The following is a 26,564-nucleotide window of genomic DNA, read 5'->3' on the forward strand; positions in this document are numbered from 1 at the left end:
ATGTCGCAAAAACAATCTTCTTCTTTGACGAATAGCCATAAAGAATGAAATAAGTCTCCATACGCTCGATCCAATCATCAAGTCTTTCGACGTTAACACTTCCATCATAAATAGGGATCTCTACTCTGAAATCAATCTTCAGATTTTGGTAAGAACCCTTACCCTATTGATGTGAAACAGCCCTGACGGCCTCGACCTCCTCATCGGAATCTGAATTTTCACTCTCCTCACGGGACTCTACAGGTTTCTTCTTGGATTTCGAAGAAGATTCCCCCTGTTTGTTCCCTCCGTGAATGAGATCGACGAGTTGTGTGAGAGTCGACCTGATTGTTTCGATCTGTTTCTCCAATGCATCAAGCCTCGTTGGGTTGTCGTTATCCGCCATCTTCTTCTTCCTTGATTTCTGGACCTCTTCCAAAGAAATAAGGATCTCGCTTAGCTTCTTGTATTGCGATCGAGTAAGGACCATGCACATGATACCCCCTTCACAGGATCTGAAGGCTCTGATACCAACTTAATACGAGTCGTCGAGCGAACACCTTTGATCGCGAAATTATCAAAGGTGTAGATGAAAAGAAAAAAACATGAACACATAAGACAATTCAATTTGCGAAGGAAAATATCTTCTCTAGATTATGAAGAATAAAAGATTACAAAATCTCTCTCTCACAATCTCTCTAGAATAAAGAACTTCTCTATTCTCATTAAACTCTAATATCTTGATTAGAATCTCTCCTCTAATAATCTGATGTTTAGAAACCCTAAACAATCCATATTTATAGGTTAAACAACGTGGATGGCAAAGTGGTAAATATCCAAGTCAAACCCAACTAGAATTCGTCCCAAAACAGAATCCAATTTGGCCCAGGAAAACTCCGTCGGTCGACCGACATGCCTAGTTCGGTCGACCGACCAAAAATAGGTTTTCGGGCCCTGTAAGGTATCCGTTTTCGGTCGACCGACGATGAGCGATTGGTTGATCGGTTTTGCTTCCGTGGTCGACCGATGTCATCCCTTCGGTCGACCGGCCATGGCCTGATTCTCTAGCTTCTTGATTTCCTCTGTTTTTCTACTTTTGACTGTTTTCGCCGCCACTAACGGTTCCGCCCACGCTTCTATTATCAAGCTACCATGAGAATCATCTATCCTCAAGCTCCCATGATGATCGCTAAACTCTTGAAACAAGGAAGAAAATACACCCGTATCATCTAAGATAGAGAACATGAGCAGAGGGGGAGAGAGGGAGCCATTCTTCATGGGTTGGGTTTCTAGTAAACAATGGCATTTTCTGTTTTTTCCCTTAAAAATACGAAAAACAATCTACTTTAATGTTGTATTGTGCTATTTGGTTTAAAGATAAATACCGTTGTTTGGGTTTATAGGTACCAATAGAACTACTTGGGTATTAAGATAAATCAGGGTGAACCTTTGAGTTGTAAGACAAAAACCCCTAATATATATTCTGATGGAGGTCATTATCTATTGCTTTCAGGAGAAGTATAGGCTTGTTTCCAAGAGGTGATGTCAAATCGGTTTAACTATTTACGCTCGAGCACAATCTAGTAAAGCCTAAATGTAATCTGACTTCCCCTTCACCTTTTAACTTGTTAAAGACCTATTGTTCATGTTATAAATGCAATGAATTAAGTGCGAATACTATTTTTGACTCTGGTTTTGAATTAAAATTTGAAAGTACTTTAAGGTATTCATTATTTACCAACGACAAAGCCTTTTATCTTGCAAGAAAGTTCTCATAATAGACAAGATTTCCATCACAAATATAGTGATGGACATGCAGAAAGTAAATTTTAATATTGTAATTCAACGCTTGATAGCTGGAAAAGAACAGTAGATTCAACTTGATATCTTCTTTACGCACTTAGCCTAGGAGGTTCTCCTCTGCTTTCATTGAAGAGATCCCATTAATTTTGTCTCATATCTTGTATTGCAGAAAGGATATTTCTGGGAAAAGAACCATGCAGTCTTTCTATAACGAAGTTGTCCGACTGCAGGTGTGCTTGATGTTACATATGGCTTCTAGAAGTCTTCTTTGAAATCTTCCTTGTTATGCATTTTCCATCATAGCTAATAATCACGTCATGGCTGGTAAAGGACAAGATCTTGAAGTAAAGAAAATCTCATTTTCTTCACCATTCCCCAAAAAACCTCAACTGCTGTGAATTTTATTGGTAAAAGAAATTCTTTCCGGTGGAGTTATTTACTAGGCAGATAGTATTTGTGCACTTCATGGTGCTGGCTTGTAGTTATCTGCTATAGTCTACATAACTGTTGAGATTAAATCTTTTTTCCAAGTATCCCATAGTTATGATTCCATTCCATGTAACGTGTTGCAATATGCAGTGAACTCAAATTCATATCGGCACCAATCACCAACATGCACTAGAAATTTTTTCGTGCCCCGGGTCTATGAGCCCTTTGGCGTGATATAAGTCTTAGGAGCCACTCAGTGAAATACATTGTTTAGCTCAATCCACTGTCAAAATTGAGTAGCCGATGTTGCCACTTGAACCCTAAGGGGGAGTTATTGGTTGGGACATTTTGGGGGATAATGGGATAATTTTGGGGATTCTATTTCAAAGTGTTATTCATTGGGACAATAGAACAAGGATAAAATTACACCACTTGGTTATTGGTTTTTTGGAACACTAGTGAGATAATTACACCACTTGGGATAAAATTACCCCACTCATATACAAAAATTTTGTCCCAATAGTAAAAATTTACCCCATCCTTCATATTGGAACAATGTTGTTCCACTTTGAAGGCAATTGGGATAATTTTAAAATATTTTTATATTACTTAACTAATACATGCTAATTATATTATAAATATATGACATGATATATAAAATATAACATATATTAATATTTTAATAACATAATTTAATAACATATATTAATAATATTATATAATGGTAATTATAGTAAAATGTTTTATTATAATATTATATAATATTTTAATAACATATATTAATAATATTATATAATAACATATATTAATATTTTAATAACATATATATAATATTTTAATAACATATATTAATAATATTATGTATTATATTATTATATAATGTTAATTAGTTACTAAATAATATACTAAACCAATTGGATAAGTTAATTTAGAAGTAATTAATAGATAAAATTATTTTTTTAATAAAATGCCACATCATCAATTATCCCACATGAATTGTCAAATCAAAGGCTCAAATTATCCCATTATCCCACTTTATCCCACTTTACCCCACTCAAAATATCCCAAAGGGGTAAAATTGTTCCATTTGAACAATTTTCTCACTTGGCTCCAATTTGTTCTAACCAATAACCTCCCCTAAGATTCACATTCTAACCCATCAATATCTTTGTCACCACCCGATGTGAGACAAAAGTCTAGGGGTATTACAATCACCCCACCTTAATTAGGCGACATCTCGTCGCGGCATGACCAAGGGCGGATCAAGAAACTTTAGTTAGTGGGGGCAAGGTTACAAATAGAACTAGTATATAAGTGAATGTGATTAAACCCAATTTTTTCATCTTTCATCCTTTGTCTTTGTTTTGTTTCTTTTTAGTTTTAATTTATGTTGTTAATCATAATCAATCTTAGTTATCCAACTCGATCTTCAAATCATCTTCACCATGCATTTTCACCTATTAATTTGCTACCCTTTATTTTAGGCATTTTTTATACTAGTCACTTAGATCTTTCATATTCCGAAACTAATCCCTCAAACCACTGAAATTGCTATTAGGTCCCTCAGTTCTTAAATTAACTTGAAGTTCGTCCTTCAAATCATAGAAATTGCAATTAGGTCCCCTAATTCTTGAGTTATTTCTAAATTAGTCTCTCCGATCAAGAGCATAAATATCAATTGGAGGGATTAATTTGAAACAACTTATGATAATATGTGGATGTGATAGTCCATAGTACTATATTTTATTTGGTATTCCCTCTGATTTCTACTTCACCTCTTGATTTGAAACATTAATTTCAAGATAACTTAAGAATTAGGGAATCTAATTGCAATTTCAATTATTTGAGGGGCTAACTTCAAATTAACTTAAGAATAAGGGGATCAGGTAGCAATTTCAATGATTTGAGAGACTAGTTTCAAAATATGAAAGATTTAAGGGGCTAATATCCAAAAATCCCTTTCTACAAAATGGTGGGGAAAAATCATACTCCCATTTTTGCCAAACTAACATCCAACGGCCCAAACACTCCAAAGTCCACTCATGTGATTTTTTTAGTCCAACATTTACAAAAAGGAAAAATGTAAACGAACTTTATTAATAGTACATAACAACAAACATCAAAAGGTGTTCATGTTAATCTTCCTCTCTTTCCTTTTGTCTTCCTTTTGTTACAGGGTAAAAAGAAAAAAAATCGATGAGGCTTTCAGTTCCGCCATTCTCCTTCAAGCTTTAGGGACAATGGGGGCAGTTGCCCCCACAATATATCCACCCTGGGCATGACAACAGTTCATTTAGGGTCACCACTACATGATGCGGATCTTAGAGGTGGCTCTAACAGGTCCTAGAGGCGACTCCCACTGCATGAGCGTGGTGCATCGCTAAGTCTTGTACAACACTTAGTTCCACACTTTAGGTAGGCTAACTAATCTGATACCATTTGTCGCGCCTCTGAACCATGATCTCATTGGCGAAGTATATGTATTGGGACCCACTAAGTGCAACATGTTATTTGGCTCAATTCGCTGTCAAAATTGATTAGCCAATATTGCCAGTTGAACCCCAAGATCAACATTTGAACCCTATCTTTGTCAACACCCGATGTGAGACCAAGTCTGGGGGTGTTACAATCTCCCCACTTTAATTAGGCAACATCCTCGTCGCGGCATGACAATGGTCCATTCATGATCACCACGATATGATGCGAAATCTAGAGGTGGCTCCTACAGGTTCTAGAGGTGACTCCCACCCCCTGAGCGTGGTGCATCACTTAGTCTTGTATAGCACTTATTTCCACACTTCGGTTAGGCTAACTGATCTGATACCATGCGTCACACCCTAGGTCATGATCTCGTTGGCACGGTATATGTCTTGGGACCAACTAAGTACAACATGTTGTTTGGCTCAATCCACTGCCAAAATTGAGAAGCCAATGTTGTTAGTTGAACCTCAAGATTCATATTTGAACCCATCTTTGTCACCACTCAACGTGGGACTATGTTTGTGGGTACTACAAATTTAGATCATGGTCATAGTCAAGCAGTTGCATTTGGTGTGTTATTTACCTCTCTATTTTATCTTTAACAGTCCATTTTCACACGGAAGATTGTGTGTTATTTTTTATTTCATTCCAACTATTTGTTTGTTTCTCAAGATTAAGGGCTTATTCTTATATTCTCTTAGTACCATGAAGCAGGAAACTTAATATACTTTGTTGTTTTCCTGTTGAGCAGAACATCTCTCTGTGATTGAGTATTGTAGGGATCCTTTCTCTCAGTTATTCAAACTTATAGATCCCTTATCCTCCTCTCCCCACATTTCATGTTACCTCCTCTCTATGTGGTATATACAGCAGGCATGCACAAATCATTCACACAGATATGTGCATATATGCATACCTACATGCATGCATACATACATATAGATAGGCTTCCATGAATTATCCACACAGATCTGTGTATATACAGATACACAAACAGACATATACATACATATGTATGTATGTATGTATATGTATATTGTGCAGATACATGCTTATTTAAGTATGGATATGTGTTTGCCCTATGTACATACTGGTGTAAGTGTTCATATATTGTCTATAGCCATTTTTCATCCATTCTTATTGATTTGTTTTCAGGATGTGGGGAGAAACTTGCCAAATGAGTGTACAAAGAGGACGAAACCCTCGCAGGTAAACCTTCAATCTGATTCTTGTTATCATTGCCTGCACTGGCCAGTTGGTGGATCAACCACTAAGTTATATCAAAGTCTTGGTTTAAAATGCATCCTCATTTTCCTTAATCTTTTTTTTATTCCAGTGTTTCTTTCCTCGTGAGCTCATCAAGACAATAAAGACTCCATTTTTTATTGTTAATCCTGGCTATGATTTTTGGCAGGTAAGTGCTTATCTGTTACACTTTCTTTTTTTATCTTAAAATATATTTCTCAAGTTTTGATATTCCCAACTATTTAGCATACTCCAGATACAACATATTCTGGTACCAAAAGCATCTGATCCTGAGTTACACTGGCTGAGGTGCAAGAAGAATATTCATCATTGTGATTCCAATCAGATCTACGTACTACAAGGTTATAATCATAAATTTACTTACAATTAAAATGTCTTTGCGCATGTTCTAAGGAATTAAAGATGTCTTCTTTATAATTATAAGACAGAGTTTATTATGATTTTTTAAACAGGCTATAGGACATCTATGCTTGATGCATTGAGTGAATTTCAGCACAAGAAGGATGCAGGAATGTTTATTAATTCTTGCTATATGCACTGCCAGACAGCCAATAACATCACATGGCATTCTCCAACATCTCCAAGAATTAATAATAAGGTAGTTGCTATTGCCCCTCTAAAGACCTAGATTTAATTTACCAACATTTTTTCAGTACCTGCAGTTTTTTGTGCATGCCTTATATTAGACTATACAACTATAAGGTAGTTGGTATTGTTTTACCTCTTGAAATGCATTATATCTATGATAAGTGTCAAACTATTGACTTTGGCTGGTTACATGCCTCCAAGTAGACAATTGCAGAAGCCGTTGGAGATTGGTACTTTGGCAGAAGAGAAGTGAAAGATATTGATTGTCCATACCCCTGCAATCCAACCTGTTATCATATGAATTTCAACTAGATGGGATAAACAGAAGTTCAATCAGCAGCATTTGATTCTTTTCCAAATTCCTTCTTATTCACAAGCTCTTTGATTTGGTTTATAGTACACAGATACGGCAAGAGTTTAGCTCTATCGGTTTACATTTTCTACGTTGTTGTGGAGCTCAGGGATGACAAGGAGTCTTAGTTTTTCAGATAAGCTTGTGTTAATGCTCTATGAAACTGTAAAGATGCAATGTATATTTATAGCACCTGATCATCACCATCTGTTCATATTCGTCATGTATGTGTTGAAAATTTTCCACTATATTTTGGTGTCCTTTAGTTAAATTTGTGAAAACATTATCTTTTTTCTGTAGTATTTCATTTATGAATGTAGAACTTATACCTTCAATTGCCATCTTAATTTCCTAAGTGCACCTGGTGTTGTCGTTTGCTTTGGGTAGCTTATAATTGTCTTCTTCTACTTACTGATTAGACATTCCTCATTAGAGATACTGATCCCTTTTTTTTCAAATGTGAAGAAATGGGACCAAGGGAAGATTTTTTTTTTTTTAGTTTAAAAGGTTGATTGCAAAAAAACAAGTTTACTTTCCTTCAAATGGCCCCATATCTGCAATTTTCAAAGCTGGATCTTAGCAGAATGCTGGAACTATTATTATGTCTTTAAAAAATTTACTAAAAGATGAGACCCACATACAAAGCTTTTGTTTGCTGAAAGTAAACTATATTCTCCCTTCAGCTTGTGAACGCGCCTGGATCTAAAAGGGGAGAGACGCATCATTAGGCATAAAAAAGGGAGAGAGGGGCCAAAGAGAAAAAGGATTAGGGCCCTCAATTAAAGTTATATTAAAGGGGGGTAAGGGAGATATATAAACTGCAAGGAGATGATTACTTGGTATGGGATTGGGGGGATGATGATAGCTTAAGATGGGGGCAGCATAATGAGAAGAATAGAGTGGAGTATGTAAAAGAGTAGAGGGGTGTGATTTGTAATCATGTCATCAAATTTTTGACATGGATATTTGTGTTTTCTACTTTGAAGGTATAATCATGTTTTATCTTTATACTCATAAAAATGAAATCAATGCGCTTCCAGATCCCTGATCTACTTTCATCTCTGATGCAGTATAGATGATTTATCGCCTTTATGTACCTCTGATTTTATTTTTATTTTTATTTTCAATACCGAGAGGAATGACCTTAAAATCTACCAGTAAACATCTTCTCGATCATCCTGTGAGAAGCTGCACCATTCCTGTTAGCTCCCAGTAGTATCTGAAGATTCTCAAGAAAGCTACAGAAGCCTTTCGAGTTATTCACAAAACTCTTCATAGAAACAGATTACAAACTTATTTGCAATATCACACAATTTCAAGTTCCGTCGTTGAACAATACACTTCCATCTTGAAGTCATTTTATTTTCCCCACAACTCGTTAGAGCAGCTTCGACATTCGATCGAACAACGCGTTTTAAATGTATTCGATTGAAACTGCACGAAACTCGACTTGCGTATGTCAAAAACATAACTAGTTATCTCTTTTTAAGTAACATGTGTGATCTTAAGTGTTTGTTGTTGCTAGCTATTTTCATCATAGTTGTTATGTTTCCTGTGTGCTACACTCTAAAATCTGCTGTGAAGGTTTTTTTGGGGGTTTTTTCCTAGCTGTAGGAATGCGGTGGGATTAGTTCGGTAGGTGACGACAAATGTCCGCTCCTTACCCGCTTCTCCTACTGTGTTTCTCCATCTGGATGTGATGTATATTTGTTGGGTTCTTTTTAATATATTACTATGAACAGGGTATCTCACCATGTTTTTTCAGCTCAAAAAAAAAAAAAAATTGTGTGATCTTTAAGTGTTGAAAATATGTTCCTCCAACACACAACACAGATCATTTATATCCCATTTTGTAACTCTCCTACAGAGAAACCACCTTCTATATTTGTGAGCCTCATCTTCACTTCACTCTCAAACCCTCAATATATACGGATGAATTTGTTCAGAGACCATGAGCCAAAAAGAGGCGGTCACGTCCAAATTTCTTTTGCAACCGAGCGCTGCGAAGGCAAAGGGGGAAAGAAAGTAACCAACCAAAAACATCACATATATAAAAAGCCCCCCCACCACAGATTGTTGCTGACCAAGGTATCATTGGGCCTGGGGAACAGCGATGGGACTCAAAGCTCGCCCTCTGCTTTTTTTTATTAATAAGAGGACACGGATGAGTTTTGGTTGAGGATGGGCCTAATTGCATTGATGGATCCTACGAGGTGTATGGCCTCTCAACAAAACATGTATCATGCAATTTTTTTTTTTTTTTTTTACTTGTTGAGGATGCAGCATCCATGCTATCCTTGTGTAATTAGATAATGAGAGCTTTGGGTACTAATTTTCGAAAAAGTTAGAAACTTAATTGATTCACGTTAGTAATACAGCCTCTTGAGGTTAGCACTTAAACGTCTGATGTCCAAATGAAGTTTACCTCTTTGTTTTTGTGTATCATTCATGTGGTTGTTACAGTGTGTTGCAAAGAGATCCTTTGATATTCCGCCGCTGAGTTGGAAAGAGACTCATAATTCTCTTATAAGTGTTAAGCGTACCTTTCTATACCATATATGTAGAGATAATAGAAAAGTAATTCTGCGCAGGCATTGGGTGGTCTAATAAAATATACCTATATGTAATTAAAAAAAACAAACTAGTACAAGAAATGTATATGTAATTAATAATAATAATAAAGCATAAGATTGAGGACCATTTTGACTTTCTGTGATTTGATGATCAGTCAAAGAGAGGAGTTGTGATGCATTTGATGAGAAAGTGAGCATCATGCTTGTTCTTGAGTCTATACTTTCTATCCTTGAACTCTTGCAAATTGGTACTGTTTCATTATTGTTCACTTTAATGTGAGATATTGTTCACTTTAATGTGAGAAGGATGACGAGCACCATATATAATTTTTCTTTTTAAGTGTATACCAGCAATCTAATTACAAACGTAAGTTAAGATGCATGAATTAAATAAAGTGTGGTGGTTGAATGATGATTAATAAGATAGTAAGGGGCGTACTGCAACATGACATAGACAAAATTTGAGATGACATAATAACAATTCAATAATTTGACAAGACCTCTATTGGTGGCATTAATGACACAAAATTATTGGTTTATTTTTCTTTTCTTTGTCTTCAACTTGCTGTTATAAAATAAATCTGAGGATCTTCTACTAAATCTGATAAGTTCAGTTAGTCATATGATTACTATTTATCTAGATTTACGCAATAGATCCATTCACCATTACAATATATCATGTGTACGTTTAGATATGATTCTATTATTTTTTTTTAAAGAATATAAGCCACCTGAGTAGTAAATATATAATTGTGGGGTCGGAACTAAAACTTGTTGAGGGGTAAATGGGAAAGATTAGCAAATACAACCAAAGAAATAAATATTATATTAGAGATACGAGACTCTATTTGACTACTGAAGGACTGACATTTGGGGACCTACCTCTTTAAGTTTACATTGTTGCCCATTCTAAATTCTTCATTCCTTCTTGCTTCTAAGCTTTATTTTGATATTCTTCTATGCATATTAATGCTTTAATTGTGGTTTAATTGGTTCTTTTTTACTTACATAACAAAATATAATTGTGGAATTAGTGAATATTTTATTTGATAGATTGATTTTGGGAAAGAAGGTAAATATTATGACAACATCTTATAATTATTCAAAATTTCATTGATACGCTTGCTTCAATCTTGGAGAATCACATACGTCTCAACAAACATCCTCTTTATTCATTTGTCCCCTAACGCACTTTTATTGTAGTTAGGTAATGAAAATCATTAACCCAAACTTAAATGGATTAGGTGCAGTCCTAAGATAGCCTATAACCATTAATTATCAAATAAAAATTATTAATCATCACAAAACCTACCACTCCATAAAAATAATAAAAAAAATACTCCAGCATCATTATTCGGCTAGTGAGCCCACTGTAGATCCCAATAAAGTAAAAAAACAAACAAACCAAAGTTACCAAACTACTCGATAAATAGAAGCATACAGGGTTAATTGATAAGCTTAGCTTCTTACTCAAAACTTTCTCCTTCTTCTTCCCAAAAACCTCCCCTTTTTTTTTTTTTTTTTTGTTTATCTTCATGTACTCCTCTCAACTTGACAAGATTTCCTCGTTTACCATGTCGAGCCCTCATTATATACCCACACCAAAGTTGGTAGTCTTTCTAAAAAGTTCGGAAAAAGATCGAAAATCAGAAGAAGAAGAAGATGATGATGACGACGACGAGGAAGAAGAAGAGAGGGTGATCAAGAAAGAAAGCAAACTCGAAAGCGAGAACAGCGAAAATGCTTGCAAGCAAACTACTGCGAGCGGTGCTCATGATCACGGCGATAACGACGACGGTGACGATGACGACGATGATGGATATCATACTCCAACGTCGCCGTGTCATAGGATTCCTGAGGCGCTCAAGTGCCCGCCTGCGCCGAAGCGCCGTAGAAATCAAAGGAGCTCCAGTGATCAGTTGGTTTTGGGTTGTAAAGAAATTTTCTACAGCGTGGTGGTGTGCGAGGTTGACGAGGACGATATCATGCCGAAGGCGAAGAAAGCTAGAGGAGAACTGCAAGCCGTAGCCAATGACAATAGTAGTAATATTGTGGGTTAATTAATTAGTAGTTGCATGTATTAGAGGTAGATTAATTAGTTAGCGCATATACATTGTTTTCCGTTTATTTTTGTTCCTGAATATTTTTGGATGTTAATTAGTTCTTCTTTAATTTCAATCTCAAGTTGAATTTTACGTTTTTAATTAGTCACCCCAAGAACAACTTAGACTCTTTTGCGCTTTTAGGTTTCCATCATATATAGAGCTTCATAGAGCCTTGGCTTGGAGATAAGGAGAACCAAGGTTTTTTTTTTATTTCTTTCTTTCTTGCATTTTAATTAGATGTCCCTTGACATAAATCATTTGCAATCTTAAATTTTGCTTTTTATTTATTTTTTGAGATCGATAAAGTTTTCGCATGGAGTACTATGATAAAGTATTTGAGTAACCAGATAAGAACAAGTTAGACCTTTAGAAGATCACTTTGCTTTTAGAATTTGTTTAGAAAAAAAAAAACTCTACTTTTCTGTTATAAAATCTAGATATTCACCGGAAAAGAGGAGACATGGTGAAGATGATCATAATGTTTCTTTTGGTTTCTTGAGCTATATATGATGCATGCATATGCTTGCTTGCTTTTTTACCACTTTTAAGATGATTGATTAGGATTAAGGGTACGCTTTTGTTTCTAGAAATGTAGTTTGCCTTGATTTTAGAGGTCACTCAATAGAAATATAGATCAATATATGGTATCCATGTAAACTGCATGTAAAAAAATTATATTAGAAAAATAAAGATAAATAAATAAAGTGAAAATACTTTTAGCTAATTAATATCAGCCAAGCGATATCAGATTGGTCCATCATTATATTGCAGGATTGTTCTCCATTCCAATTGTCCCAGCTTTCATGATTAATTGCGGGTAAGATCAGTATATATCTAAGTAAATTGTATATAAGAAAATATTATTAAAAAAAAAGTACCAAAGTTGGAGCCTGCAAGCTAGACTGATGGTTTATGACACTATAAAGTGAATGAGTGACAGTTTCAACCTTAGCAAAATTTCATCATTATTGCAGACAACTACACATTTTAATTAACATAAATCATCAAGACTAGCTAACAAGTGGGTACGTATTTAAATAATATTAGCATTCTAAAGGAAAATAACGCAGATCATCCAATTAACCCCAAAGAACTCTCAATCATCGTCAAGAGAATGTGCATATGAACCCTCATTTGTAGCAACTAGACACAGACGGTGATAGCAACATAAGGATTCTATAAAATTCTTCCGACCGGATCCACTAGTAAAAATGGGATCATCCCAGACGGATCATCCTAGGCGGAAAATTTTCCGTCTAGGATGATCAAAATATCGACGAAAATTTTCCGGCTGTGTTATTCCTTCTAGGATAAATTATTCTAGACGGAAATTATCCGCATTGGGAAATACAAGTATGAATAGAGTTATACTACGGATCCTCGTCAGGAAATACAAGCAGGAATAGAGTTATACGTGCTGGCGTATAGATCGAGTCTTTCTATTTGCTTGCTATTTTGTCACAATGTTGCGGCATATTCCGTCGATCGTGCGGATGGGTTTTGACTGTAACGTCATGCATGTAGCCAATGATCAAAGATTTCAAGCGCGGTAGTGTACCCAACATTGATAATCTCATGACTCGTTTTTCAGCCGGAATCATAAAGCTTCACAAAGAGAGAAATCACATCAATCACAAATAGGGTTATGTGAAGAAAAAGCAAAAGATGTCTTTTGGAGGGTAGAGAGAGAGAGAGAGAGAGAGAGAGAGAGAGCTGCAGGCTCTGATTTGTGTCTGGAGCTTCACATGGCTTCAAGACACGAATGATGAGAGAATTGTACCATTTTCAGCCTGATCGATGAAGCAAAAGGGATGGGCTGTACCTTTTTTCATGCACTACATATGTTAATTAGCATATCCGAAGCCAAGACAAAGGAGAAGGTGGGGGGAGTTCGGGTCAAATTTCAGTGGCTGCTGCACTCTGCCAGTTATTACCTTATCAGTACACTAAGAGACCTGAGTCTGGCAATTAATTATATGCACAGATACGGAAAATACGTTTACTACGTACGTATACATGAAAACTAAGCCTTTTGGTAAATTTGTAAAAGGTATAATTAATGGAAACAGAAATGTTTCGAGTTCAGCAAACATTAATTGAATAAAAAGCAATAAGTTGCTCCTAGCTAGAAATAGTCTTTCAATTCAAAATTTCATTTGTCAAGATAAATTTTGTTTGGTGGAGTACAATGATGGACGTTTTTCCTACGTTAACATCTGTAGAACGTCTTCTTGCTGTACAGTAACATTGTTAATTAACAAGGTTCTGTTTGGATACCATGATGTTTTTGTCAAAAACAAAACGTCATGCGTTTAGAAACTATGGTGCTTTTTGAGCTAAATTATCCTCAAACCAAAAACACAACACTTATTTCAAAACACCTATTAGGTGTTTTAAGTTTGATGTTTTGGTTTTGAGTTTAAAAATGTGTTAATATAATATCTAATATAACATATTAAATGTAATTAATATAGAGTTATTATCAACATGCTTATTATATTATATTATACTATACTATATTATAGTTAATTTAATATATTAGTAATATATATTAAATAATATAAAAATATAAAAAATAAAATATCTTATATAATAATATAATAACATATTAAATACATATATTTAATATGTTAATAATGTATTATATAATAACTAAATAATAATAAAATATAAATAAAATAATAAAAAAGTTATTGATAATAAATAATAATATAAGAATGATATAATAATATACTATACAATAGTATAATCGCTATAATATTATTAACTTTTTAATAAATAAATTTTAATAAAGTAATAATTATTAAATATTATATAATAGTAACATATTTAATAATAACATAACAATATAATAATATTATTATAATAACATATTGTATAGTAAATGTAATATAATATATAAAATATTAATATATATTGTATTAATAATAGTATAATATTTTATTAATAATAAAATACCATTATTATAAAAATATTAATATAATATACAACAATAACAAAATAATTAAATATATAATTATTTGAAAATAATATGTAATAATTATAATATAATTATAATTATAATATAATATAACTCATTAAAGTATAATATAATATTATAATATATTATACAATATTATATTGCTTTATATTTAATACTTAATTATAATACTATAATAATGTAAACTAAATATTATAACATTTTATTTACAATACCTTTTATTATAATTAATATATAATATATTAATAATATGTTTAATACTAATGTTATAATGGGTCAAACTAGTGTTGACCAAAAATACTTAACATAGTGTTTTGAAAATATTTTAAGGAAAAAATATAACACCATGGTGTTTTTTTTACAAAAACACAACAAGAAAAATACCATGGTATTCAAATAAAGCCTAAATTGTTTCGTCAAAAATTCTCTAAAAGAGAAATAGCTTAGTTGGTTAAGATCTACGGCTTCGTCTTGCGTGTTGTAGGTTCCATGAATTGACATTCTTAATTAAAAAATTGTTTAGATATTAGTCTCTCAAATGTTCAATAATTCGATCCATATTAGTCCCTCAAGTCTAAATAATTGCTCATTGGTCCGTCAAATCCTAATCTTATTACAATTTAGTCCCTCGATAACCAAAATACCCTCATCTAATGTTTATTAAAGGTTTGTTCACAATTTGACAGTTTAAAGTTTACACTTTTTTTTAACTTTGATATCCACTAGTTTATTTAACACTTTGATACCCAAAAACTACACTTTTTTAACTTTGATACCCCAAACCTTTTTAGACACTTTGATACACCAAAGTTTATAAATTTTTTTAACTTTCATACCTCAATGACTTCAATTTGACAGTTTAAAGTTTACACTTTTTTTTAACTTTGATATCCACTAGTTTATTTGACACTTTGATACCCAAAAACTATACTTTTTTAACTTTGATACCCCAAACCTTTTTAGACACTTTGATACACCAAAGTTTATAAATTTTTTTTAACTTTCATACCTCAATGACTTCAATTTGACAGTTTAAAGTTTACACTTTTTTTTAACTTTGATATCCACTAGTTTGTTTGACACTTTGATACCCAAAAACTACACTTTTTTAACTTTGATACCCCAAACCTTTTTAGACACTTTGATACACCAAAGTTTATAAATTTTTTAACTTTCATACCTCAATGATTTAAATTTTTTTACTTTGATGTCTTAAAGTTTGCATATTTTTTAACTTTAATAGCCTAAAGTTTAAGATAAAGTTTAATGTATCAAAGTGTCAAGAACAAAACTATGGGGTGTCAAAGTTAAAAAGATATAAACTTTGTGTTAACAAAAGTGTCAAAAAAAAAAAAACATTGAGGTATCAAACTTTAAAAGGTGTGATCTTTAGGGTATCAAAGTGCCAAAAAAACCTTGGTACTAAAGTTAAAAGGTTTAAAGTTTAGACTACCAAAGTGTAAATAATCCTTTTTTAAGCGAGATGAGTTTTAGAGAGAAATCATAACTAAGAGTTATTTTCGTCATCAAGGGATCAAATTGTAAGACCCCTTAGTTAGGATTTGAGAGACTAATTAGTAATTATTGAGATTAGAGGGACTAATATGAAATTATTGAAGATGCGAGGGACTAATTTTCTCTAAAACATTTCTCTTTGAATAAGATGATTTTTTTTTTTTTTTGCCTTTCTCCATACTAATTTATGTACATTACAACTACCAAGCAATTATTATTGGCAAATGCTTCCACTCATATTTTTCTAAATAAAAATGAGTCTTTTTTTTTCTGGGGGGTGGGGGCGTGGGCTTTCTCCGCACCAATTTATCTACAATGCAATTACGAAAAGCATTAGTCTTGTCCATATGTTTAAAACATTATTTTTCAACTTTTCCCATACTAATTTATCTACAATATATAATTGAAAAATATTTTTGTTCACACGGTTTATAAAAAAAACTTTTGAGCCAAATGCTTAAACCATTTTTTCCTTCATTCACACTAGTTTATCGATATTACAACTCCCCAAAATATTTTATCCATCATAAAAAAGAATTTTCTTGACTTCTTCACACAAATATCACAGCAACACATGGGTCAATTTTACTTGTTGCTCCAACACTTCCATCATATTTGTTGCCTTACTTTTTGGAACTCTTAGGGGCTGTTTGGTTTTATGTTTTTACCATGTAAAAGGATGGAAAGTGTAAAAAAGTGGGTCTCAATGTCAGCTTTCATCACTTTTAATTGTTTGTTTGTAGTTGTGAAAATAGTGTAAAGTGATTTCATATGCTGATGTGGCTTGTAAAGTGATTTCATAAAAAAAGACATGATTTTAGGAGAAAGCTGACATTAAAGTTAGGAAAAAATAATAAAAAATAATTCCAACCAATATGATCATTTGAGTAGGGACCACTTTTTACACTTTCCAAACAAACAATTAAAGTTACATTTACAAATCAAACAAGCAATTTATGATTCTAATGGAATCAAAAACAAACAAAGAAAAATATAAAAGTAAAATTGATGAGGTGGACAACAACTTTTCAAGTTGTGTCATAAATACACAACTTTACCAACAACAACCAAACAGCCCCTTAGGGCCAAAACATCCCATCATATCTCCTTATAGGCCACGCGGGTACTGCTATTACTTCTAAAAATATATGAAACAAACAAAAATAATAATATTTCCACTACTTCAATTCCTACTTCATACCTTTGAAAGTTACTTCTATAACCTACTTTTTACTTCTAATACTTCCATTATCCAAACGGGGCCTTAGGAGAAAGCTGACATTGAAGTCAGGAAAAAATAATAAAAAATAATTCCAACCAATATGATCATTTGAGTAGGGACCAATTTTTACACTTTCTAAACAAACAATTAAAGTTACATTTGCAAACCAAACAAGCAATTTATGATTCTAATAGAATCAAAAACAAACAAAGAAAAGTATAAAAATGAAATTGATGAGGTGGACAACAACTTTCCAAGTTGTGTCATAAATACACAACTTTACCAACAACAACCAAACAGCCCCTTACAATCTACCATGGGTGTACAGATCATGAAGCATATAAAAGCATGATAACCTTAAAGCTTTAAAGCAAAAAAGGAAGAAAAATGGATTTTGAAATTATCAAAAAAAAAAAAAAAGGATTTTGAAAACTTTCATGAACAAGATAAAGGAACTTAGACCCTCGCACCGTATAGTACCTGAAGATACCTCAAAGCTTTTCTGATTGCTTGAAAATATTAATAAATCTTCTATATTGAGACGCTTTGTGTGATTTCACTTGGGGTAGATAAGAACCGTTTATATAGGACTCTGAAGGAATTTAATTTCCCAATTAAAAACTCTCATGAGAAAGGTTGAGAAGAGTGATCTATGATTCTCAAATTTCATCAAAGAAAACGTGGTTCATGAAGGACAAACCAGCTGACCAAGTGTGTCGGTAATAATTTTAGATATATTATGTTGATTACAATTTATAATACCTGAAGATGCATCAAAGCTTTGATGATTGCTTGAAAATATTATTAAATCTTCTATATTGAGATGCTTTATGTATTGCACTTGGGGTAGATAAGAACCGTTCATATAGGTCTGAAGGAATCTAATTTCCCAATTAAGAACTCACATGAGAACGGTTGAATAGTAATCTATCATTTTCAAATTTCATCAAATAAAACGTGGTTCATGAAGGACGAACCAACTGACCAAGTGTGTCGGTAATAATTGTTGGATATATATATATATATATATATATATATATATATATATATAGAGAGAGAGAAGAACTCACATGAGAACGGTTGAATAGTAATCTATCATTTTCAAATTTCATCAAATAAAACGTGGTTCATGAAGGACGAACCAACTGACCAAAGTGTGTCGGTAATAATTGTTGGATATATATATATATATAAAATTTATTCTAAAAACAACAATTAATATATACAGATATATATTGTAAAATAGCCAGTGATTATAGGAACAGTGCCTGGATCGAGAAGGTCTGTTAGATCGATGAGATATTTGCCTTATAGATCGATGAGATCTTTGCCTTACAAATCGAGGAGATCTTGACAGTATCAGGTTGGTGCACACCAGAGTACTGTACTGCTGTTCCTGAAAACAGTTTGACATTGGGATCCTTGCACTGGAATAGGCCAAATATTGCTTTAAGATTGTTGGCGTCTGTGGTTAAATCTGGAATAATACAGATATAAAGCAGCAAATAACTAAAATAAAGCTTTTTGGTCAATGAATTAAAGTTTTATTCATCTTCCAAGTGTGTAAAAGAGCTGTACATCAAAAAACCAGGATTAATATAACCTGGTAAACAAGAAGCTGAAATTTTATAGTTACAACTTCATTATCACTTCCTTCATATGTGGAGGAAAATCTTCACTCAAAATTTTAGAAAAGATGGAGAGTTTGATAACACGGAAGAGAGAACCAGAACCCCTTGCTTTCCCCTGAAAAATTCTGACATTCCTCTCTTGCCAGATTAAGTAAACTGCTACTGATAGAGTCATTCTCTTCAAATTCTTCTTAAACCATTTTCCTTTCAAACAGCACGAGAACCATCTACTGAGTTGATCCCAATCATAGGTTCTTCATGTAAATCCCAACCAATCCATTACATTGTTCCATACATCAGCCGAGTACTGACATTCAAAAAACAAATGCTTGCAATTTTCCAGTTGTCTAGAACACAAAACATAGCAGTTAGTGCTAAGAATTCCAAAACGACACAACCTTTCCTAAGTGAGAATCCTAGAGTGATAGACTAGCCAAAGTATGATAGAATGCTTGGGATAATTCAGGCTCCCCCAAGTTGTTTCCGCCCAAGTAATTGATGAAGATGATTGAGTTAGAATATTGTATACCAGAGATAGCCGAAGTTTGCCATTGATACAGCAGCTATTAAGAGTGTTTAGCACATTATCTGCATTACCAAACTTAGCTAAGATCATGTTTCTAATTTTGAGGAGTTGCTTCCACATCCATGAGTCATTCTTCCTCTGTTGAATTTGCCAAACACTTGAATTTTGTAGATAGTAACCATGGATCCATTTGATCCAAAGCAGGTCTTTCTTCTGATGAATCATCCATAGTAGTTTCACAGCAGCTGCTTGGTTCCATAATTTGGCTGAAACAGACCTAAGCCTCCCTATTTCTTACCCAGGCAAACTAAATCCCAAGATATTAAGTAAATTTTCTGACCCCAAAGAAAGGATGAGCAGAGTCTGTCAATTTTTTCAAAAATCTTGCTCAGCAGGATATAGTTGCTGAACCAGAAGGTTTGTATCCCCAGGATGACTGATTTAATCATTTGAATTCTCCCCGCATAGGATAGATTCCTGTTTTGCTGCCAGCTTTGAAATTGATTAGTAATTTTTCTTATAAGAGAAGAACACTCAAAGTGTGTTATATATCCTTCTTGTTGTCAAAGGCAGCCCCATGTATCTCATAGGAAAAACACCCTCCGAAAAGCTCAAATACATGCAAATTTAGGACTTTTGATTATCTTCAATACCACTCAAGTAGATTGCACACTTACTGGGATTGGCTTCCAGTCATGATACTTGGCAGAATTCTTGCAAGCAAGTGTTTAGTCTAGTGATTGAGCTCATATCAGCTTTGCCAAATATTAACAAGTCATCTGCAAAAAGCAGATGTGTTATCTTCATTTTAGAACATTTGGGATGAAATTTGAACCTTTTGTCTTCCTTAAGCAGCTCTAGTCTCCTTGACAGGTATTCCATGTCTATCACAAACAGATGGGGGGAGAGTAGGTCTCCATGTCTCAGACCTCTTGCTCCATGGAAATAACCATGCAAAGAGCCATTAAGGGATAAAGAAAATTTTGGAGTGGTAATGCACTCCCAAATTCAACCGATCATTATTTCAGGGAATCCCAGACCCTCAAGCATAGTCTTGATGAAACCCCAATTCATAGTGTCAAAAGCCTTCCTTAGATCCACATTTATAATGGCTCTAGGTGATATATGTTTATTCCCATAGTGCTTGATGAGCTCATGGGCTAAAAGGAAATTACTTGAGAGAAGCCTCCCTTTAACAAATGTACTTTGTGCATCATTAACCAAGAAACCCATGATATTCTGAATCCTGTTAGCAATAATCTTTGTGATGATTTTGTATATAATATTGCAGCATGCTATTGGCCTGAAGTCAGATGCTGAGTTTGGGTTGAGTATTTTGGGAACCAAGGTAATGGTTGTAGAATTTAGAGCACCAAGAAGTTTACCTGAACTAAAAAAATTCCTCAACTGCCATGAATATATCTTCATTAATGACTTCCCATGCAGCCTTGAAGAAAGAAGCACTAAATCCATCTGGGCCTGGGGCTTTTCCATCTGACATAGTGAAGACAGCTTGTCTAATTTCCTCTCTGGTGACAGGTTTACTAAGCTCAATGCGTTGATTGGAAGAGAGAATTGGCCCTTTAGAGATAACCACAGGATCAGGAGGTGTAGTGGGTATTATGGTTCCAAGCAGTTTTTTATAATATTGAATGAATTCAGAGATGATATCTTGTGTATCTGTAATCCTGATACCATTTTCCGTGTATATAGACAGCACTCTATTGTGGTGTCTCTTATTCTTCATAACAGCATGGAAATATTGGGTGCTCTTATGACCTTGCAATCCCCACTTGATATTAGCTTTTTGCCTGTGAAATGAGTTTTCACAATCAAGTAACTTTGTGTATTTCCTAATGTGTTCCTTTTCCCTGGTAATCAGACCTGGATTAAAAAGGTCAGAACTTAGTTGAGCTTGTATATCATATAGCTCTACTTTAGCTCTGGATAATTGTTCACTAATATTCATGAAGTGCCTTTTATTCAGGTCTTTGAACACAGGTTTGAGTTTTTTGACTTGTTTTGCACCCTGTACATGCTGTATCCAGAGATATGCTTATTCCAAACTGAGCTAACTGCTGGTAGGAAGTCTGGGTGTTTAGTCCACATAGAAAAGAATTTGAATGGCCTCTTGCCTTCACAATTACCTTCATCTCCAACTGTTAACAATCCTGGGGAGTGATCAGAACAATATGGCATCAGAAAATCCATCTGGCTTGATGTATATTGGAAAATCCAGTCTTCATTAACTAGAATTTTATCCAACCTGCTCCAGACTCTTGTAGATGCATCCTGCTTATTACTCCAAGTGAAAAAACATCCAGTGGATTTAATATGTTTAAGCTGGCTTGTATCAATAAAATTCTGAAAGTCCTCAACCTCTGAATCTGTTATTTGAGTCCCTCCTAGCTTCTCTTCACTATTAAGTATGGCATTGAAATCACCTCCTACTGGCCAAGGTCCTGACACATTCCTTTTGAAAGCCATTAGATCATCCCAAAGAACTTTTATGCCTTCCATATGATTGAGAACATATATGGTTGTGATTAAACACTTTAGTCTTCCATCTTTTGATTCCACATTGCATGTAATGAATTGATCAGAAGTATTAATATTCTGGACAGAGAGATAATTATTATCCCAAAGAATCCATTGTAGGATCTGAAATAGATACACTAGAACACTAGAAAGAGGGTGAATAGTGTTCTTTTAGAATATATGCAAAGTAGATTATAAATTGCAAAGAAAGAATGGCAATCTCAGAAAATGAACATCACAAACACAAGCATGTATACTGGTTCCACCTCCCCGGTGTACATCCAGTCCCCAAGCAAATCCCGCTTGAGATTTCCACTATGATTTTGAAACCTTACAAAATCAAAAGCAAACCTGACCAATTTGCAAGACCATGCAAATTGCAACACCAATTGACAAGACCATGCCAATTGCCACCCAATCTCTAAACCAAGAGATCAACCCTCTCAAACCCGAGAGAAATCCTTTTTGAAGCAAGAACACAATTGATCCTATAAGCCTTGAATGTGTAGTGAAGTGCTGCAGTGGCTTAGGATTCTTTTAACTCTCTGAATATTGCCTATACAATCTCTAAGAATGATTGAAACCAAGGCAATATCAGAAACTCTCTTTTTCTAAACACTTAGCATGAAAATCTGGAAAATTAGAGAGTGAATATGCACAAAATGTTTGATCTTACAAGTGTAAAACTTGGTGCTTGTTTTCTGATGTTTAAACCTATTTATAGCCTCTGAAATGACATAATTTTAAACCCAATTAACGTCCACAAAACGGCTATAAACAGTCACTTATTCAAAACCTGAAATCTGCGGAGTGGCGACCCCACTCCCAGTTCATCATTCCGGGTGCTCGGAGTGGAGATCCCATTCCCAGTTCATCCTTCCAGATACTGGGGGTGGAGAATCCCACCTCGAGTTTCTTTTCCAGCTGAAGATAGAATATAAAATTCTTCCTCTTTAGCACCGGGAGATAGAATATAAAATTCTTCCTCTCCTCGGACCTTTCCGATGCTCGGAGTGGCGACCCCACTCCCAGTTCATCATTCCGGGTGCTCGGAGTGGAGATCCCATTCCCAGTTCATCCTTCCAGATACTGGGGGTGGAGAATCCCACCTCGAGTTTCTTTTCCAGCTGAAGATAGAATATAAAATTCTTCCTCTTTAGCACCGGGAGATAGAATATAAAATTCTTCCTCTCCTCGGACCTTTCCGATGCTCGGAGTGGAGATCCCACTCCCAGTTCATCCTTCCAGATACTGGGGGTGGAGAATCCCACCTCGAGTTTCTTTTCCAGCTGAAGATAGAATATAAAATTCTTCCTCTTTAGCACCGGGAGATAGAATATAAAATTCTTCCTCTCCTCGGACCTTTCCGATGCTCGGAGTGGCGACCCCACTCCCAGTTCATCATTCCGGGTGCTCGGAGTGGAGATCCCATTCCCAGTTCATCCTTCCAGATACTGGGGGTGGAGAATCCCACCTCGAGTTTCTTTTCCAGCTGAAGATAGAATATAAAATTCTTCCTCTTTAGCACCGGGAGATAGAATATAAAATTCTTCCTCTCCTCGGACCTTTCCGATGCTCGGAGTGGAGATCCCACTCCCAGTTCATCATTCCGGATGCTCGGAGTGGAGATCCCGCTCCCAGTTCATCCTTCCGGATTCTGGGGGTGGATATCCCACCTCGAGTTTCCTTTCCAGCTGTAGATAGAATATAAAATTCTTCCTCTTCAGCATCGGGAGATAGAATATAAAATTCTTCCTCTCCTATTTTGACACAACTTTCAACTTCCAATCCGCGCACTTGGTGCATGGGGAATTTTATCCCGAATCCTAAGTAGGGATAAGTCAACACCTAACACGTGTTGCCGGGTAGCCTATTCCCGTAACAAGGGCAAAGTCTACGTATTCAAAGTCGTAGCATTAAGTCTAAGGGAGTTCATTCCTTTAGCACAACGTTACATGCGGAACGGATTTCGACAATCCGCATGCTAGCCCGATTCAAACGGTAATCGGTAAAGGCATATCAAACCCGTTGAAGGCTGGGGGTTTGCCAAAAACCCCAAAGTCAATGCCTAACACGCGTTGCCGGGTAGTCTATTCCCGTAAGAAAGACGAAGTCTATGTATTCAAAGTCATAGCATCAAATCTAAGAAAAGCAATTTTCTTAGCACAACGTTACATGTGGGACGGATCTAGACAATCCACATGCTAGCCCGATTCAAACGGTGATCGGTAAAGGCATATCAAACCCGTTGATGGCTGGGGGTTTGCCAAAAATCCCATAAAATCTGTCATTCAGAAGAAATGCAGACAAATCACAAGAAAGAAGCAAATGTGGAGTTTCTATTAATAGGTCAAGTCAAAAGCATACAACAAAGAGCTCATTAGCCCGAAGGCAACTGACGGCTAAGAATATGAGACTTTAAGCTAAAAAGTCTATCTGCATAACTCTGCTCAAGTCCCGCCTGCAGATCTGCTCGGGCAGATTCCTCAGAACAGCTCAAGATCTCCGCAGCTTCACTCTTCAACTTCATCAATCCCTCCTGAGTGGATCCGAACTCCTCGAGTACCTGGTCACGGGAACGCTCTAGTCCGATCAAGTCATCTGCGATAAGAACGGCGGATTCCTCGGCACGCTTCAAGGCCTCCTTCAACCTAGTCGCTTCCTCGCGATTCGAGTCCAAGGAACGGAGTAACTCAGCTTTCTCCCTATCCATCCTCGCCATGTTAGCCATTAGATGCGCAAGGGAGCTCTCGCGTGACTGAAGCTCACGCCCGACGGAAGATCTCAGTTCACGCCACTGCTCCATCCTATGCTCTAACTCAGAGGATACGAAAGAAGAAGCCCCGGTAACCTCCAGTTCCTTCAACTCTCGTATCTCTGACTCCAGGGCAGCGAAATCAGCAGTGAAGGAATCAGCCAGTTCCGGGTATCCTTCTTCCCTCATCATCGTCATGTGGCGAGAGAAGGAACGCCGGAACTGATCGAAGCCGCCTCCTCGGTGGAGAAGCTTCTCGATCAAGCCATTATACCAGGCGGTGAAGAAGCTGAGGTCCGTACGGAAAGCCTCTCCGTCAGGATCAGTATCGGCCAAAAGGCTACGGACACGCTCGTGCAAAGAAGATCGAGATCCTACAAGCAACAACTTGGAAGCTCAGTGAACTATCGAATATGGAAAGGAAAGTCAAAAGGCAGGTTCCGAACATACCGACGCCAACGGATGTCCCATCGGGTTGAGAGCCGACAGGCTCCGGGACAGCAGCAGAAGAGGGTACGTCAGCCCCTGCAGACAGATTGCTCGCACCACTCGGCAGAGACGGGGAGGCACCACTGCTATGAGGACTTTCAACCCCGGGGACTGTAGCAGTATCAGGCTGAACGCCTGGTCCTACAGTGACATTCCTATGTTAACCAAATGGAAATTTGGACAAGTAAGGAGAATCGGGATAAGGAGGTCGTATACATACCTGCAATCCCCATGTCCTCAGATGCAGCCGGAATGCCAAGAGTCATAAGAGTATCGGCCCAAGCTGCTGGTCCTATGATGACACTCTCTTATTAGTCAAAATGAAAATTTAGACGAATAAGAAGAATTGGGATCTGCATACCTGTAGATCCATTATCCGCGGGCATTTGAGGGATGTCAGGAGTCATATGAGAATCAGTCCTAGCGGCTGGTCCTATGATTGCACTCATTAGTCAAAAGACAGATAAACATAGGAAAGTACAATATCCCTGAATCGTATACATACCTGCAAGCCCGTCGCTCTGAGGCAAACTGGATATGCCAGGGATAGATACCGGGCTAACTCCAATGGTAGACGCTGCGATAATCAATCATTCATTAGTCATATGAAATATCGGGCAAGAGGGAGAAAATCAGATATATACCGGTAGATGAATCGTTCCCGAAGAATGGTCTCTCGGTCCCTCTGGAAGTCTGCTCAGCCAGCATGTCAGCTAATAAGCCGGCATCCGGCTTCGAGAAGCTTGGCCCCTCCATCGCAACATCTGCAGGGTAACCCAAATGTTGAAGGATGAGGAAAGCTCAAACGAGAAATCTTCCTTCACCTTACATAAGGAAAATGACATTGGATGCGGATATACCTGAATAAGGGATTGTGGGCTCAACATTATTTATCTGCTCAAGATCGATGTTAAGGTCGATGCCCAAAGACCCATCGTGAAAAGCGTCGCACATTTGTTGCACAAAGCAATCCATGTTGTCAACGCCAGGGGACGCCGAACCCGGTGGGAGTTCGCCCTCCTCGAAGAAACCTGAAGCACAAAACATGGTCACAAATCCCCAAAAGGTAAACAACCTTGAAGCAAGAGCAATTGAATGTTACCTCCCCCTCCATCGGCAGTGCTCCCTAAGTCCACTCCACAGGGACGCTGATCGTCATGGGGCTTATGGGCGGTCTTCTTCCTCTTCGGGGCACCAACCCTCCGAGGACCAAAGGGTCGAACATGCGCAGGCCTATCACACGTTTCAACGTGTGTAGGAGCTGGTGGCTCATGATCATTGACTGCCCTACCTAAAGTGACAATAGCCATTTCAATGAAAAAGAGCTGTCAT

General features: G+C 36.0%; 1 protein-coding gene and 1 long non-coding RNA gene across 5 annotated transcripts in view; one reads left to right on the forward strand and one right to left on the reverse strand.

Moving 5' to 3' along the window:
• The window catches only part of LOC109848984 (pectin acetylesterase 5-like), a 37,732-nt gene extending 29,821 nt beyond the window's left edge, over positions 1–7,911 (forward strand). For 2 of the 4 annotated variants that reach the window (XM_020418740.1, XM_020418742.1), the window contains exons 7-12: positions 1,952–2,012; positions 5,848–5,901; positions 6,029–6,106; positions 6,194–6,299; positions 6,411–6,556; positions 6,751–7,230. In XM_020418740.1, coding sequence (XP_020274329.1) covers positions 1,952–2,012; positions 5,848–5,901; positions 6,029–6,106; positions 6,194–6,299; positions 6,411–6,556; positions 6,751–6,858 — 553 coding nt within the window. In that variant the 3' untranslated portion in view covers positions 6,859–7,230. Of the gene's footprint in view, positions 1–1,951; positions 2,013–5,847; positions 5,902–6,028; positions 6,107–6,183; positions 6,300–6,410; positions 6,557–6,750; positions 7,231–7,581 lie in introns of those variants that run through there. The other 2 variants (XM_020418741.1, XR_002248962.1) reach the window with 2 other exon arrangements.
• LOC109850075 lies at positions 25,488–25,915 on the reverse strand. The gene is made up of 4 exons (XR_002249325.1): positions 25,877–25,915; positions 25,738–25,809; positions 25,594–25,665; positions 25,488–25,524 (listed from the first exon to the last, which is right to left on the reverse strand). It is a non-coding gene; the product is annotated as an uncharacterized LOC109850075 (long non-coding RNA).

Source organism: Asparagus officinalis, chromosome 7 (genome assembly GCF_001876935.1).
Source record: "Asparagus officinalis chromosome 7, Aspof.V1, whole genome shotgun sequence".
Lineage (NCBI taxonomy): Eukaryota > Viridiplantae > Streptophyta > Magnoliopsida > Asparagales > Asparagaceae > Asparagus > Asparagus officinalis.